The sequence below is a fragment of the Terrapene carolina genome, unplaced genomic scaffold, assembly GCF_002925995.2.
Source record: "Terrapene carolina triunguis isolate 2854851 unplaced genomic scaffold, T_m_triunguis-2.0 Scaffold85, whole genome shotgun sequence".
Lineage (NCBI taxonomy): Eukaryota > Metazoa > Chordata > Testudines > Emydidae > Terrapene > Terrapene triunguis.
The window spans coordinates 50,677,501-50,695,051 of NW_020664436.1; the positions used below are offsets into that span (position 1 = coordinate 50,677,501).

At 38.4% G+C, this 17,551-nt stretch overlaps 1 protein-coding gene across 1 annotated transcript in view; it reads left to right on the plus strand.

The window, feature by feature from the left end:
* AHI1 (Abelson helper integration site 1) overlaps positions 1–17,551 on the plus strand; it is a 181,362-nt gene that overhangs the window by 28,580 nt on the left and 135,231 nt on the right. Inside the window, exons 6-12 of the mRNA XM_026649540.2 lie at positions 529–624; positions 6,603–6,788; positions 8,129–8,281; positions 9,621–9,753; positions 11,037–11,160; positions 13,014–13,243; positions 17,237–17,340. Coding sequence (XP_026505325.1) covers positions 529–624; positions 6,603–6,788; positions 8,129–8,281; positions 9,621–9,753; positions 11,037–11,160; positions 13,014–13,243; positions 17,237–17,340 — 1,026 coding nt within the window. The remainder of the gene's footprint in view (positions 1–528; positions 625–6,602; positions 6,789–8,128; positions 8,282–9,620; positions 9,754–11,036; positions 11,161–13,013; positions 13,244–17,236; positions 17,341–17,551) is intronic.

Genomic DNA, 17,551 nt, shown 5'->3' on the forward strand with positions numbered 1-17,551 from the left:
CTTAGCCACAAATCCGAAGATGGATTGTAACGCTAATATTATGCATGCCATGTAAAGATGCAGAAGTGGTCGGATATGAGGAGATTCTGGTTGCAGACCAAGAAAATCAAGAGAACTGTATACCAAAATGATGAAGCTAGGAAAAGAAAATGATCTTTTTGACCACATACTTCTATCTGGATTAAATGTGCAGTCAGTTTGGGGACATATAAAGGGTTTGTGAAGAGTTGCTTTTGTTCAATTCTTTATAAAAAATATAAAGAGACTGATGTGAAATAAGAAACTTTAAAAAAAAAAAGACTTATGTTTGAAGAGCATAACACTGATGTGGTGGTATGTGTGTTTAAATATCACTTGGGGTAGATGTGGACACTGGATAGTCAGTAAATTACATTTTTATAATAAGTAAAATGAGAATTTTGTTTAAATCCATGAATCCTATCTAAAATACCTTCAGTAGTAGTTATTACTTCCAAGAAGTGCATTCTCAATGGTAATGTATGTATATATTCTAATTAATATCTGCAGATCCTTGATTTCTTAAGCATGGATGAAGCAAGAGCCAACTCTGAAGTGCAAATTAAGGAAAGTGGTTTTCGCAAAATCTCTTGGGCATTTCTAAAGGTATTGTGAACTTAAACATACAAAAAAATAAAACCAAAAGAAGACTAAAAAGCCTGCATAAAGTATCTAAAAGAAATTGACAAAGCCAGCTTTTCAAATAAACAAATTACTTAGTGGGAAACTTTTTTAAAACAAAAATTTTTTAAAAAGTATTTTAAACCACAGGTATCGAGGCAGATTCAGATAGTGCTCATGCTATTAAAAGATCATGTAGATATACAGAGAAAATAGGTGTGGCAATAGAGAAAATTGATATTTCTCAACTAAATGAACAAAATGCGTGGAAAAATGCATATTCTTTTTCAAGCGCAGCCCTTGGCAGAAAAATCAGAAGCTTCTAAATAAAGGCTAATCAATTGATAAATGTCATGGGTGGCTCCTCTGTACACCTGGGACCAGAAATACTACTTCAAGAGCAGTTAGTGTCTTCTGTTTAAGTGCTATTCAAAATTCTAGTGGAGCTTTTAGTTGAATCCAAATATTGAGGGGGCACTGTGGGTTTTTCCACCCTTGAAATAATGAAATTGTCATGACTCATCTTAATCCTACAAAAGGGGAAGCATCCTAACAAAGAGTGGTCTATCTCCTGCTCCTAGTAGGCAAAAAACTAACTTATGGAAGGGATAAGTTCCAGAGCTCACTTATTTCCTCTTACCCTAAGTCATGCTATGCTACTAGGGGATGTTTACACTACAGATGCTACAGCTGTAAAGCTGTGGCTTTGCAGCTACCCCGTTGTAATGCCTTAGCATAGACACTTGCTACAGTGACAGGGGTTTTCCATCACTATAATAAACCCATCTCCTTGAGAGGTTAGGCAACTAGGTCGATTGAAGAATTCTTCTGTTGACATAGTGGTGTCTATGTAGAGGCTTAGGGCTCAACTTCATCTCTCGGGTATGAATTTTTCACTTTGGGGAAGGTAGGAGAGCTGCTACACCTTCTGTCCTCCACCAGAAGTGCCTTCACTGGGACATGGAAAAAGTGGGGGCAGGAACAGGGACCTAGCTGCTCTTTGTGGCACTGTTCATTGAGACTCACTGTATTTCTGCAACTGTTAATAACATTAAAAATATAATATTTTGTCTTAAACAACCACCTTAAAACGAAACCTTTTTTTGACTTTTCCCTCTGGAAAGGAGTTGGTGATGTTGCAAATATGGATTCTTTCCCAAGTACAATATATTACACATCTACTTCTTGTGAAAAATTGTAATAAATTCATGAATGCTCTTTTTCTCTTGGGAAAGACAAGGTAGGTGAGGTGATCTCTTTTATTGGACCAACTTCTGTTGGTGGAGGGTTTGAATTTCACAGAGCTCTTCTTCAGGTCTGAGGAAGGTAATCCGAGAGCCCAAGCTAAATATAAGTTAGGACAGATAGTTAAGGGATTCACACATTGTAGGAGACCACTTAAAATGAAGTGATCAATTACCGGTTAGCAGGCAGTGAGGCGTGTTACAACTTGGCATAATGAACCATGAAACTTGTTGAGTCCATGGTTTGTGGTGTCTGTTAGAGATATGAATTTAATTTCCTAGGCTCACCTTTTAAAGGTGCTGTGCAGGTTTCCTTTGAAGACAAATATTGAAAGATCAGATATGGAATGATTGCTTTGTGAAAAGTATTCATCCACAGGTGAGAAGGTGTTTTTGTCTTTTATCATTTTTCTGTATGAGTTTATTCAAGAGCTTATTGTCTGATTGTCTGGTTTTATCCCCTATTGGTGGTGCATTTGATGCACTGGATGAGGTACACTACATTTTGAGATGGGCCTGTGTAGGACCCAGGAATCTTGAAAGTTGTATTGTGCGAAGTATTGATGGTTGTAGTGATGGAGACATGTCTGCAGGTTTTGCATCTGTTGTTCTGGCAGGGTCTGGTGCTGCTTTGAGTTTTGTGTTTTGGGCTATGGGGAGCTTGCTTCTGATGATGAGCTTATAGCAAGGTTGGGGGATTGTTTGAAGGCCAGAAGAATGGGTCTGGGAAAGATTTTTTTTCAGGATGTGGTCCCCATCAAATGTGTTATGCTTATAAGAGCACACGGAATCTTTTTCAAGGGGATATTGGGACCCTGTGGAGGTTTCACATGAGGCCGCTCCCACGGACTGGGTAACTGCAGACAAAGGGTAATACCCGGATCCCTGATACCTCCCAGAGGGCACTAAGCGGTGCCAACAACAGGGGGAGAAGAAATACAATTCCATTGAGAACGAAGTTCCCTGGCTAGCCTGATGGACACTAATGCAGCATGGAGAGAGCCAGGAAAAGTGGGATGGAGCATGGACTGGGAGGCCCTTAAATTACAATTGCAGCAGAAGGAGGTAGCAAGCATAACCCCTAACGCTCCTCCTTTCCCTCCTCCTCCAGAAGACAACTAGGCAGGCCTGCTGGACAGGGAACCCCTACATTATGTAGGAGCACAGCAGTGGAGGTTCATAGGTAAGATCACCTGGGTCACCGGGGGGTGACCATGTATTTATGTCCAGCAGGGTAGATATGCTTCTACGCTAGCTCTAATTGACACAGGAGCCGTTGTATCTTTAGTAAAATCCACTCGAAAAGCCTAATGGGGAGAAATTGTCTCGAGGAAATTGTACTCCATTTGCTTATTTTGTTAGCTTTGAATTAGTAAGAAGAAATTGTTTTGGTTTTAGTCTTTGTTTTACATGCTAATGATTGTTTTTAGAAGGATAGAAGTTTTATGGCTGTAATTCTTGCTTTTGAAATTATTTACTGTTTTGTGTGTGAGTGAAGAATATATGGCATGCTAACAAAGAAGACACAGGAGGTGCTAGTACTGAAGGGCCGGATGGTCAAGAGGGGAGTGGAAAAGTCGAGAGGCACCAACCTTATTATCAGAATCACCCAGATGGCAGATTGATGACCCTAAAACAAAAGCATACACCCCAAGGACAAGATAAAGAGTGGAGCCAGAGGGACGAGATAAGAAACAGCTGTGGATACTCCCAGTAACAACCCAAAATAATGCTGATTGACAGCAACCTTGACTACCTCGTGATTAACAGCTCTGGTGTGACACAGCAAGGCCCATAGACTTGTATGGGAATTTATTACTATAAAAGAAGGGTGTATTGCCATGGGACTTTGGGTTTGTTCTGCATCAACATCAGAGCTTCGGACGCATCCAATAGAGACCCAGCTCCAGCTCCTCCCCTCCCTCATGTGCAGTTTCAGCTGTCCACTGGAACTGACAGAGCAACACTAAGGACTGGTAACTATAAGATCCAGTTGCAGAACCTTTTGAGGTGTGTGTGTGTGTGTGTGTGTGTATGAATGAATGAATGGAAGCAGATGCTGATTTTAATTCTTAAATTGTACTCTCAATAAACACGGCGTATTGCCTTATCCCCTTGAAAAAAATTCCGTGTGCTTCTTATAAGCATAACATATGGCTTGTAATTATTTGATGATATCCTGTATAGGTTCCAATGTGGTGTGACAGGTGACAACTAGGGGTGTGCGGTCAGTAGGCTTTCTTTTCTTTTTTTTCTGAATGGAAGCAGGTTCTCCTTGAGTATTTGGGTGGCCCTTTCCATGATGTGATCTACTTCTCTGGTGGAGTGTCCTTGTTTAATGACGGCAGATTTAAGGATCTTTAGGTGTGTATCCCGGACTTTCTCTTCGGAGCAAATTCTGTGGTATCTGAGTGTCTGGCTGTAAATAACAGATTTCTAAGTGTACCTCGGTTGGTAAAAGTGATCTGTGAGTTTCTTGTTTATAGTTGTTTGTAGGGTTCTATTGCTGAAGCTCATCATGGTTTCCAGGAAGCTGATGCAGGTATGGAGTATTCTAGAGAGAGTTTGATGGATGGGTGATGGTGGTTGAAGTTGTGATGGAAATCTATGAAGGAGTTGAGGTCGTCTGTCCAGAGGATGAAAATATCATCTATGTTTCTCGGGTATATCATTCATTTCATGATGCATTTTTTCACAAATTTTTTCTTGAGGTGTCCCATGAAGAGATTGGCATATTGGGAAGCCATCCTAGTACCCCTGACTGTTTCCATGGTTTGGACAAAATGTATGTTTGTTAGGTGTGAAATTGTTGTGGGTGAGGGTGAAATGGATGAGTTAGGAAATGTGTTTAGGATGAATTCCTGAGTGTTTTATATGATCTTGTAGATATTTGAGGCAGGCAGCAATGCCATCAGGGGGAGTAATGTTAGTGTATAATGAGGTGATATCCATGACGGCAAAGATGGTGGTCTGGGGGAGGGTTGTTAATGTTGTGGAGTTTCTGGAAATAGTTGGTAGTGTCTTGGAGGTAGTGCCTTTGTGTGATGAGTGGTTTGACAATGGTTTCTGTGTGTCCTCATATTCATTCAGTAAGAGTGCTGTGGCCAGTTATGATGGGTCTGCCTGGGCTCCCTTGTTTGTGTATCTTGGGAAGCATGTAGAAGGTTCTTGGGGTGGGTTTGTGATGGATGAGGTTGTAGAGTTTTTCCAGGAGTTATTTGGGACAAGATTTGGTGTCTTTAAATTCCAGTGTGAATTGTGGTGTGGGAGTCATCTTTGAGTTCTTTATTGCAGGGAGTGTGAAAGAGTTGTCTGTTGGCCTTGACATAGTCATCATGATTAAAGACCACAGTGGCACCCCCTTTGTCTTCTGCTTTGATCACTATCTGGTATTTGGACTTCAGGGACTGTATGGCTATCTTTTCTGTGGTAGAGAGGTTGTGGTGACTGTAATGTTTGTTGAGGATGTCCCAGTCAAATGTTTTTCCTGAAGCAATCAATGTAATGATCCAATGGTGTTTTTTTCTGCTGGGGGGTGTCCAGTCAGATTTTTTTTTTCTTCTGACTGTCAGTGGGGGTGTGGTAGTTGGGTAGTATTGTCTTTGTTGTGAAATAATTCCTTGAGGCAGAATCGGTGGAAGAATTCTTCTAGTTCTTCACATGTTAGCATGGTATCCAGTTCTGCAGGGGAGCAGAAGTTCAGTCCCTTGGAGAGAGCAGATACTTCAGTTCCAGTTAGGGGTGGTTTTAATAGATTGATGATGATGAGGTGTCATGTAGTGTCCATTTAGTGGGTCCTGGTGTCATGGTTTCTCCCAAAGGTGTGGTATCTGTTGTGGAGTCGTCGTTGTTAGTTTCATTTTTTGTTTTTATGTTGGATGGCTGTCATCAGAGGGCTTTTTTATAGTTGTTTCAGGTTTCCTGCAAGATCTCTGGGTATGTTTCCTTATTTTTTTTATTCCAGTGTGTGAGAGCACGTGATGATTTCTTGTTTGAGGTTGGCCCTTCTGAAATAAGGTGGAAGAGGTGGTTCCTCAGTTTTTCTGAGGTCCTTCCGCAGAGCTGTTCATCCTACTTGGAGTTTTATGTAGTGGTCAGAGGGTTATAGATGGTGAGGCCTCTCGATATGATGATTTGTTTCTTGTGTCTGTTCAGGAAGTAGATGTTGCGTGGGTGTGTGTCACTTAAAGGTATTGTAGTTTTGCACCATTTAAGACCGAGGCTGGATAGGAGTAAAGTAACAGAAATATTTAGTTTCTCTTAAACGCTATATGTGCTTTTACCAAAAAAAAAATTTTAAAATAAATTTTGTACATTTAAACAAATTTTCTCTATTTTTGTGGCAATATGACACAGATAAAATATTTATTGCAAATTCTTATTTGCCTGAATCATTTCAACAAAATGTAACTTGTAATGCCTCAATTGCGGCAAGAAAAAGACTCCAGAAGAATGCCAGTTTGAAGAGACATGTCAAAAATGGTAGTGCTTTCTGAATTATAGTAGGGCTTGATCCTGTAAACATACTAGGGTAGTGCTTGCTTACTCTCAAGAGTAATCCATTGAGTAGAGTGGGGACATCACTCGTGGGAATAATAACTATCCCCAGTAGTAAGTTGAGCCCCTAGTTGGTCAAAAGTGTCAGTATCATCAATGACTTGTATGAATTTTGAACACAAGTAGCAAATTTCTTTTATTTTTTTTAAATTACTCTTTTAGCTTGTAGGTGCAAACGGAGTCCTAAACATTGATGGGAAACTACGTCTGCAATTATATTATCCACCTCCAAGGACCAGGACACAGTCAAATGTTGTTGAGGTTTTTGATTGGTGGGCAAAAGGTCCTAGAAATCGTTACCCATCAACATTATATGTAACTGTAAAAGGCATAAAACTACCAGATCATGTAAGTTAAGTACATTTACATATTTATATATAAACAGAAATATTTAAGATCCATTCAAGCTATTTATTTGTAACCGAAATCAGATGACAGTTTACATTTTTAGTTTTTTTCTGTAACTGTCCTTTATAACTTGCTATACTAAGCATATTACATCTTAACATGCCCCCTCTTTTTTTTTTTTAATCTACTTAGCACTTTACAACTTTCTGTAAAAATGTTCAAATCAGTTTCTCCTACTACTCTGAATTTCCTGGTATTTGGCCAATGGTTTCCATAAAACATCATGTATCATCTTGGATCTCTTTCTCCTCTCATATTGGTGAAAACTGGGCCAAACATCATTAAAGTTAATGGAATTACACTGGTGTAAATTTAGTTGAAGGCCACAGTGTGCTAGGCACCATACAAACATAGAGTAGGAGTCGGTCCTTGGCCTGAACTATAATCTAATAGACATGCCAGACAAAGAGCAGAAGGAAAACAGAGGCACAGAGAATAGAAGTGACTTGCTTCTCCCTGATATTAAGGCATGTTCTTGGAGGGATTTTAGTGTGCATTTCATTAAGATATTTATGGTTTTCCTTATCAAAATTGTCAAAAGAGGAGCCTGAGTTCAGTAGCCACTATGGCAGTCAGGCTGGACAGAGATCACGTAGGTTGCTCTCATGTGCTATATGATGTTCTGTCTTCTTTGTGAAATTTCAGTCCCTTCATAACTTCAGTCTCCCTCCACAATTAATTCCACACATGGTGCAATCCACTTGTGCAGCACTTTTTTTTTTTTTTTTTTTAAACAGTAGGGTTTAACTAATGCAGCGAGCCTGTGCTGGCCCTTGGCACCAGCTGTGAATTTCAGTAAAGAGCGGTGTCCACTAGATCTGGGGTGGGTAGATTAACTTGATTTAAGTGGGGAACTCATGCTTAAACTGAATTGGGCCCAATTGTGGAAAAGGCTAATAAAACAGAAAAGCATGAATCGTGTAAGTAAAAGATTTATCAACCATCTGACAGAATTTTACCATCCCAATTTACTTTTCACCAGTTTAGGCTTGTTGGCTACTTTCATTGCACTTCATTTATATTTGACGATGAATTTCACTTATTTCTTGTGGAAGTATTATGCATTACTGTTTAACTGCATGTATCACTGTACTATTAGGTATTTTTTCATATACAAGGATTGCCCCCATTTAATTTTCTTTCAGTGTTTACACAAAATATATTTAGATCCTAACATTTTGAGACTTATTTCAATTTTGTGAAATATGTTACTGTACTTAAAACATTTTGCGTTTTCCTGATATAATTGATTTTGCTATTGATATTTTGTCTGCCTTTAGGTAGATCCTTCTTTCCGTTCTATGATGGCTGTTCAGCAGGAACAAGGTAGCACGTCATTCCGTGAGCTCCAGAATGAAGTATCAAAAAAAGCTACTGTGTATAGTCCACATGAGAAAAAGGAGCAGTTAAAATGGACAAGACTGCCTGGACAGGTGAAGATTTTTTTAAAAGTACCAAAAAAATCCACTTTCTGCTAATAAGGTTATTTTATGGTATAAGTATTGTGAAACAAGTCTGGTTTTGAGGGTGTGGGTGGGTCTCAGGAACCTGCTGGAGGGTGGGGCTCTTTGCATGGAGGCCCTAGGCTCCCATCCTAGCTTGGGGACCTGTGCAGCACTCTCCAGTTCCTTGACAACATGATTCTTGGGACTCCTCATTCAAAGGATGTTTCACCAGCTTAGTGGGGATCAAGAGGAGTAATGCAGCTCGACTCTTGGTGCTTCTGGTCCTGCCCACTCCTCAGTCACGGATCCCCACCACACGTAGGAAAGGGGACCTTCTGTGAGTCTATTATTGTGCATATAATCATTCCATTTATTCTCCAAATGGGAATACGGTTTATTTCACTGTTGCATGCCATGTAAGAAACACAACTAATACACAGAGTGCATTTGTTCAAAAGAAAATCCCAATTTAATCTTTGATGTAAATGACTTTTGTTTGATTATGTACCTTGATTTTGTGACATTATATATCATTTGTCTTAAAAACTGCCAATGGTTTTATTTCTATTTAATAACAACCAGTGATTTAAGTAGTAACAAGGAAATGTTAGAAAAATCAACAAATTGTTTTAAAACAGCAAATTGTCCAAAGATGAAAAGGGTATGGAAACAAATTTGTGTTTGACATGTTTAGGATGAATAAAAATAGTGTAAATTTAGATTAAATTATTTTTCAAAATGTTCTATAACTAATTTTTGCCTTTTTGCAGAAAGGCAAATAAATGCATGAGCCAAATTAAGTGAATTATAATCTTGAGAATATTGTCTAGACATCCTCAAATATTAAATTATTTACTATTAAACTTGTCCATGTAAACACTGTAGAAATTGTGTTTTTGAGAGATCCAGGTACTAACAACTTATTTTGCTGATTTTTGGCTTGTGGAAAAGTTCCAAAAGGATCAACACGGGAATACATAAACCTTATTTCCTCAGATTATTAAAATATAAGAGGACCAATTAAAAAAAATCAGTGTTCAGTTAAAATGCACATTTTATACATGCATTAATGGGATTGCCGGAAAGAATCCTTTTACTTACTTAAGTTCTATTGTTGAAGTCATGGAGTGAAGAAAGATTTTCAAAATTAAAATAACTAATGCACGGGCAGAAAGTTGCTTTGTTTTTCCTTGTTGTTTTTAAAACCGTAAAAATGCTTATATTTTTACAGCAGTGTAAGAGTTGTTAAATACATAACGTCTTTTAAGTTTTGTGTATTTGTTAACATTCACAACTGTGCAATAACTGTTTTTATTTGGAAATGTAGGCTTGTCGTATACCAAACAAGCATCTCTTTTCACTGAGAGCAGGAGATATGGGATGTTTCTGTATTCGTTTTTCTCAAGATGGAAAAACATTAGCAGCAGCCTGTGCAGGGAGGGATGGTTATCCTATTATTTGTAAGTTACAAATTTATTACTTCTATTTTAACATAGAGCTATAACATATGCAAAGAGCTCTTTTTTTTCCCCTTAGTTTTTATTTTGAAGAGTGTGTAGATTGGACTTTAAAAAAAAAAAAGTGTTACTTTTTGGAGCATAAAGGTTTTATATTAACAGTTATGTTCTTTTAGTAGATTTATTTAGTAATTCAGCATTGTAAATATTCTTTGCTGTAAGGCCAATTTAGCAAAGTGTCTGCCTGATTGAAGACAGTATGATTTTTCATATGTGGTAATGTATATGTCCAGTTTAAGGACTTGATATTACAATATTTCAGCATCCAGTAGAAATCAGAGTCTGAAATGTGCCAGGAATATAAGTTCTGATAATAAGATTTTAAGTGAAATAACTTGCCCTTTTCGTAGATTGTTTTTATAGGGGAAAAGGAATTTGTGAATGAATTTAGTTTTCATGAAAGTGACTAACCAATAATACTTACTAGAGCCAGGCATAACGTTGGAGATGCCAGGCAGTCTTCTTCACAAAAATCCCCAATACAACTCACTAATGACTAGCAATGCTATTCATATCCTGAGCTGCTTTTGTGCAAGAAAATGTCACTTGTTGCATTTTGAAACAGAACATAATCGATTTTTTGAGATTCTTGGGAACAATGTTCCATCTCCACACAGAATAAAAGACAAAACCTATAAATGCAAGTACTTAAATAGTAGCTATCACGTTTATATTGCTTCTCTACAAAACTTGCTGATCACCAAAAAATTGACCTCACCATTAATATTCTTATGTAGCTGGCCAAGTAGCAATCAGAGTTTAAAAAAAAAAATAAAGAGTATTTACTTAATGTCCTAGGTTCATCCCTGATAACTTAAACTGTCTAGTCTAATTTTTAAAGGGGTTAATGCACTTGTGACACATCCATGAACCACTAGATGGAAGTAGATGCTTGCAAACTTGTGTTAAATTATTAACAATGCATACCCAGTAGCTATTTGATTTTGAATTATGGAAATTAGGAGCTAGTGGAATTGAATTCACTTATGCCAGCAATGACTTGGCCCTAGGAATATGTCTAGCTTTGTAGTAATTATATTCCAGATGTTGGTTGCATCAACATCTTCCATATTTGAAGATTTAATTTGTGTCGGAACATGCAGTTATAAGTCCTATATATAAAATCTTGGCCCTAAATGGTTTTCTTTTGAGTATTGATGCTTTATTATTGGAAAAGCAGTTTCAAATGTTTTCAAATTTAACCTTTTTATTTACATTTTCATTAGTATATGAGATTCCTTCTGGACAATACTTGAGAGAATTTTATGGCCACCTTAATATTGTATATGATCTTTGTTGGTCAAAAGATAATGAGTACCTCCTTACTGCATCCTCTGATGGCACTGTCAGGTCAGTATGAGAGATATGTTATAGCAACTGTTGTCAAAATTATAAGTAGGCTTAGTGAACCCAGCTGTGTCTTTATCATAAACTGTGCTGGACAACTTTTAACCGTGGATTTGAGTGTAATTTGAGTTATTTGTTAATGTTATTGGAAAGCTATGATAGAATTATAGCTTTTTCGGAATAATTTTATTATGTTTGGTTTAAAATATATGGTGGTTTTGGTCCAAGATTTTAAAATGTAGTTGCCGAAGTATAAGCTCTTAAATCCATGTTTAGCCGCCTAAATAAATGGCCTTATATTTCAAAAGTGTTCAGCACCCAGCAGCTATTACATAAATCAATAGGACTTTTGGAATATTTAATCCTTGCAAAAATTACCATATTCTAGATGCAAAAGCCAATCTTAATACCATATTAAGGTTGCAAATTTGAACACACAAGGCAGGAAATTGAAAATTTAGAATTCAGATGGCAACTTTAACTTTACCACATTGCAATTATATATAGTAGTTTGAATTCTTGGCTAGGCTGTTAAATATGTAACTCAAGATAAATCACTGTATCAGGAATATAAAATCTTAACTCTGAAATTTTCCCCCTCTTGGGTATAAATTTAAAAAGTTACATTAATGCAGTGTTTAAGCAGCAAATCTTGAGGTACTTAAAGCTCCCTCATCCCTCCAAAAAACCCAACACAGAACACTTAAAACACAGCAAGAAAAAATATGGCCATAGTATTCCACAAATGTGTTATGGGTAACCTCATAGGTTTTAATCTTCACTGATGTGTAGATGCACAAAAACCTCCTAGCTATTGCCTTTGTTGGCCAACTCCATAGTGCTACAGTCAGCTCCATTTTTAAAATCCCCAAAGAATTGTGATTGCCATATTATATGTGTTGAAAGTGTTAACTTAATTGGTTTTACTATGAGGTAGAAGGGATATAAATTTAAAGTTCTTCAAGTGATTGTCCACATTGTTTCCACTCTTAGTATGCTTGGGTGTGAGATCAGGTTTTTTGGGTTTTTTTGGCCAGCTGTATACATTGGGGTCATGCCTTTGCCCTGGACATCTTCGCACTATTCATCCAAGCCTGAGGGCATAAAAGGCAGAGTGGGCCCAGCTGCCCCTTGGTTCTGTAGCAGCAAGATGGAATCCTTGCAGTGCCCTCCTTCTTCTCTCTGCAGTGTTAGTGTAGTTAGTTAGTAGTCTTACTGCTTAGTTACTAGTTAGTTTGTTCATGTAATTAGATATTTAAGAAAAAAAAATTTTAAAACTAAGGGCAGGTCTACACTTACTTCCTGGTCCGGCCGTAAGCAATCGATCTTCTGGGATCGATTTATCGCGTCTTGTCTAGATGCGATAAATCGATCCCGGAAGTGCTCGCCGTCGACGCCGGTACTCCAGCTCGGCGAGAGGAGTACGCGGCATCGACGGGGGAGCCTGCCTGCCGCGTCTGGACCCGCGGTAAGTTCGAACTAAGGTACTTCGAATTCAGCTACGTTATTAACGTAGCTGAATTTGTGTACCTTAGTTCGAAGTGGGAGGTTAGTGTGGACCAGGCCTAAGTTTCAGTTTAAGCTAGACCCCGTGCCTGTACAGGGATGCTAGAAACAAGGTGGAAGCTAAATTTCCAGCGTTCAAAACCTGTCCCTCATGTGAAGCTTAATTCCCATTGGAATGTTCCACAACAAACTTTTGAGTATAGCGGCAAAAATTCAGTAGATTCAATTAGACCCTTAAGTATTTGCATGTATTTACATCTAGAACCATTAGCACAAAATTTGGTATTAATTTATATGGTAATTACGTTATGAGACAGTTATCCTAACTTTTTTTTTTTTTTTTTTTAAAGAATGTGGAAAATTGAGACCCAGGCTACAACTTCTGTGAGAGTTTTCCCTCATCCTTCATTTGTTTACACTGCAAAGTACCATCCAGTTGCTGACTATCTTGTGGTGACAGGATGTTATGACTCTGTAATTAGGGTATGGAATACAAAAGTGAAAGAGCTCTATGGTCAGTTGCTACAGGAGTTTGATGGTCACAAAAGTTTCATCAATACACTGTGTTTTGATGCAGAAGGTATGTTCATTATGTCATAATTGCATCTCAAACAAAGAGCAATTCAAGCATGCTCAGTTTGGTTTATTTAATTGAGATAGTTGTTAAAAAACAGGATGTTTTTATTTTGTTACAATTGTTGTTTTATTAAAATGTCTCACTGAGATCTACTACTACCCAGTGTGTTGATGTATTAAATTATTGTTTACTATCTGTAATCTGGGCATGTCTACAATATGCTGGGCACTGTGCAAACGTATATAGGAAGACATAGCCTGGGCCGAAAAGATAAATAAGCAGGCAAAAGACAGGAAAAAGGATACAACAGATGTAAAAGGGTCAAGGTGATGTCTGGCAAGGTCTTGATGATACATATTTTAGATATATAGATTATCCACAGTTGACCCTCTTCCTAACTATTTTTAGTTGGCTAGTTTCTTGTAAGTGTCATGGTAGAAGTTGGTATGGAATAAAGAATGGAGACTATTGTGGGAGAAGTAGGCAAATGGTGTGTCAAGGCTGGTATTTTGGGCTGAGCAGAGATGTGGAGAGGCAATGTGGAAAAAAATAGGGCTGTGAAACAATTACAAAATTAATTGCGATTAATCGCAGTTTTAATTGCATGGTTAAAGAATAATAGAATACCATTTATTTAAATATTATTGGATGTTTTCTACATTTTCAAATATATTGATTTCAACTACAACACAGAATACAAAGTATACAGTGCTCACTTTATATTATTATTTTTATTACAAATATTTGCACTGTAAAATGATAAACAAAGGAAATAGTATTTTTCAATTCACTTCATACAATACCATAATGCAATCTCTTTATCGTGAAAGTGCAACTTAGAAATGTAGATTTTTTGTTTGTTTGTTACGTAACTGCACTCAAAAACAAAACAAAGTAAAACTTTAGAGCCTACAAGTCCACTCAGTCCTACTTCTTGTTCAGCCAATCACTAAGACAAACAAGTTTGTTTACATTTACGGGAGATAATGCTGCCCTCTTCTTATTTACAATGTTGCCAGAAAGTGAGAATAGGCATTCTCATGGCACTTTAGTAGCCGGCATTGCAAGGTATTTACATGCCAGATATGCTAAACATTCATATGCCCCTTCATGCTTTGACCACCATTCCAGAGGACATGCAACATTATCTCCCATAAATGTAAACACGCTTGTTTGTTTTAGAGATTGGCTGAACAAGAAGTAGGACTGAGTGGATTTGTAGGCTCTAAAATTTTACTTTATTTTAGTTTTGAGTGCAGTTATGTAACAAAAAAAAAATCTACACTTGTATTTTCCACTTTCATGATAGAGATTGCACTACAGTACTTGTATGAGGTGAATTTAAAAAGATAAAATAGTATTTTTCCAGTCCAAATATTTGCAATAAAAATAATATAAAGTGAGCTCTGTACACTTTGTGTGTTGTAATTGAAACGAATGTATTTGAAAATGTAGAAAAAATCTAAAAATATTTATAATAAATTTGAATTGGTATTCTATTATTGTTTAACAGTGTGATTAAAACTGCAATTCATTGCGATTAATTTTTTTAATCTAGTTAATTTGTTTTGAGTTAATCGCTTGAGTTAACTGCGATTAATTGACAGCCCTAGAAAAAAGACAGAGTGGGATAAGTAGGAACAGGGCCAGCTCTGGCTTCCTGGCCGCCCCAAGCAAAAGAAAAACCTGCGGCGCGGCCGGAGCACGGGTGCAGGGGGACTCCCTGCACTGCAGATGTGCCCCGGCTAGCGGTGGGAGGGAGCGGGGGGAGAGAGAGAAGGGGGGCGGCCAGGGCTCCAGCGGGGCACTGCCACGCGGCCCCTCCCGCCGTGCCCCCTGCCAGGAGGGCTCTGCACCGCTCTGGTCGGCTGGGAGGGAAGGACGCGGGCTGCCCTGCCGGGCTTGCTGCAGGGCGCTCCCGTCCTCCACGCCGCTGCCCCCTACAGGGCGGCCGGAGCGGAACAACAATAACAAAAACGCAGCCGTGCCGCCCTAGGATTGGGCAGAATGCCGCCTCCTACAAGCTGCCGCCCCAAGCACCAGCTTGCTCAGCTGGTGCCTGGAGCCGGCCCTGAGTAGGAAGAGGTAAAAAGATGTAGTGACTTCAAGGCAAAGACCAGAAGTTTGAATCTAATATGGTGGGGAAGGAGAGAACCCGTGCAGGGATTCAAAGAGGAGGAAGATGACCTCATCTGAACAACAGGCAAGGAAAATCTTAGTGGCTACTTTTGGTGTGGATTAGATGAGTAAGTATAATATAGGGAGGGCAAAGAGGATGATGATCCAGTAAGAGATGATCTGGGTCACTGAGAATTTTAGCTGTAGGGACACCGAGAAAAGATTGGATTTTAGAAATGGTGTGGAGGAAGATACGGTAAGATTTAAAGTTTGCCTGGTTGTGAGAGGGTGTGTGTGTGTGTGTGTGTGTCTATGTCTATCGGGGGGGGGAGGGAGAAAGAGAGAGAGAATGAGACTGGAGACTACGATGACTCTTAGGCTACCTCTACACTACAGCACTTACAGTGGCATAGCTGCACCGATGCTATAGCGCTTGTGGTGGAGACGCTTTAAGCCGACGGAAGAGAGCTCTCCTGTCTCCGTAAGAGGTGGTAGTTATGTTGGCGAGAGAAGCTCTCCCGCCAGCATAGTGCTGTCTAGACTAGCGCTTAGGTCAGTATAACTTATGTCACTCAGGGTATGGATTATTCAACCCCCTGAGCAACATAAATTATACTGAAGTAACCTGTAGCTTAGACGAAGTCTTAGGTTACAGCTTTGGGAACTAGGAGGATGGTGAATTTTTCAACAATGACAGAGAATGGAGAGGGTTTGGAAGGAGAGTTAAGGAGTTCAATTTTGGCAGTGTTAAGACTGTGTTGGTGGCAAGACATCCAGGAAGAGGTGTTGGAGAGATATTCTAAAATGCGTAACTGGATGGAGATGTGAGTTGATGCTGTGTGAATGGAGGAGCTCCCCAAAGATGGGTCATTTGTATTTTGGAATCTGGGTTTTTCAGATAGGTATTTCATGAAAATGTAGATGGGTTATTTCTGTGATAGGCATGGCAGCTTACCATAGAAAGAAAAGAACCTTCTACTTCATTTAAAAACAATGAGGAGTCCTTGTGGCACCTTAGAGACTAACAAGTTTATTTGGGCATAAGCTTTCATGGGCTAGAACCCACTTCATTAGATGCATGGAGTGGAAAATACAGTAGCAGGGGGGTGTGTGTGTGTGTGTGTGTGTGTGTGTGTGTGTGTGTGTGTATATATATACACACACACACCAACACACACACACCCCTTACCAAGTGGGGGGGGTCAGTCTAATGAGACAATTCAATTAACAGTAGAATACCAAGGGAGGAAAAATCACGTTGTTTTTACTGATACAGACTAACATGGCTACCACTCTGAAACCTTCTACTTCATTGTTTACAATGATGTATACTATTGGTTTAAGAGCAGCTGTTGAAAGGCAGCAATTGGAGGGAAATTTGCATTTGCTCTTGCTCAACTTGTTCTCAGCGAGGATCTTCACTGGATAGTTATGCACTAGGGGTCTGATCTAAGGCCTGGAAGACAATACTAAAAAGCAAAGACATTGAATAAAACCAACTTAGCATCTAAGTGAAAAACAGTCAAAGTATTGAATTGTAAGTATTACAGTATTTAAATTTTTATTCTGTTTGGAATTTACGATATTGACTTCTGTGATGTATTATAAGCAAAATTTAGGCTTTTTGACAATCCCTGCATTAAGTGGAGAAAATAGAAACAAAACATTGCTGTTCAAATATTGCCTGTAATAATTCAGTTTATAATATATCCATGAATGTGGAAATGACTATAAAACTGTTAATAGCACTGATAAGACAGAATTTCCAATGTATATTTAGTTTTGGAGATGTCTCTAGCTCACATTCCCTGTTGTTCATTTAGTATGGTTTCAAAATCTTGCTGTTAATACTACATAAGTGTAATTATTATTTTACAGGACTTCACATGTTCTCAGGAGACAGCTCAGGGCTGATTATAGTTTGGAATACCTTTGTCAAAGGAAGTTCACAACATCCAGTCCAACACTGGAGTATTAATAAGGTATACAAATATTTTTAATTAGCAAGATAACTTTTATGTAACATGGTTTCAAATCTAGCCATCTAATTTCCATTTAATTACTTTTTCATGTCACTTTTGTGTGGTTGGAAAGTAAATTTCCCCTAAATGTCTTGTTAACACTTTGCAAACGGCTGATAAAACATGCTGTGATTCACTGGCTGGGGATTTCTAGATTTTTGTCACTGTTTTA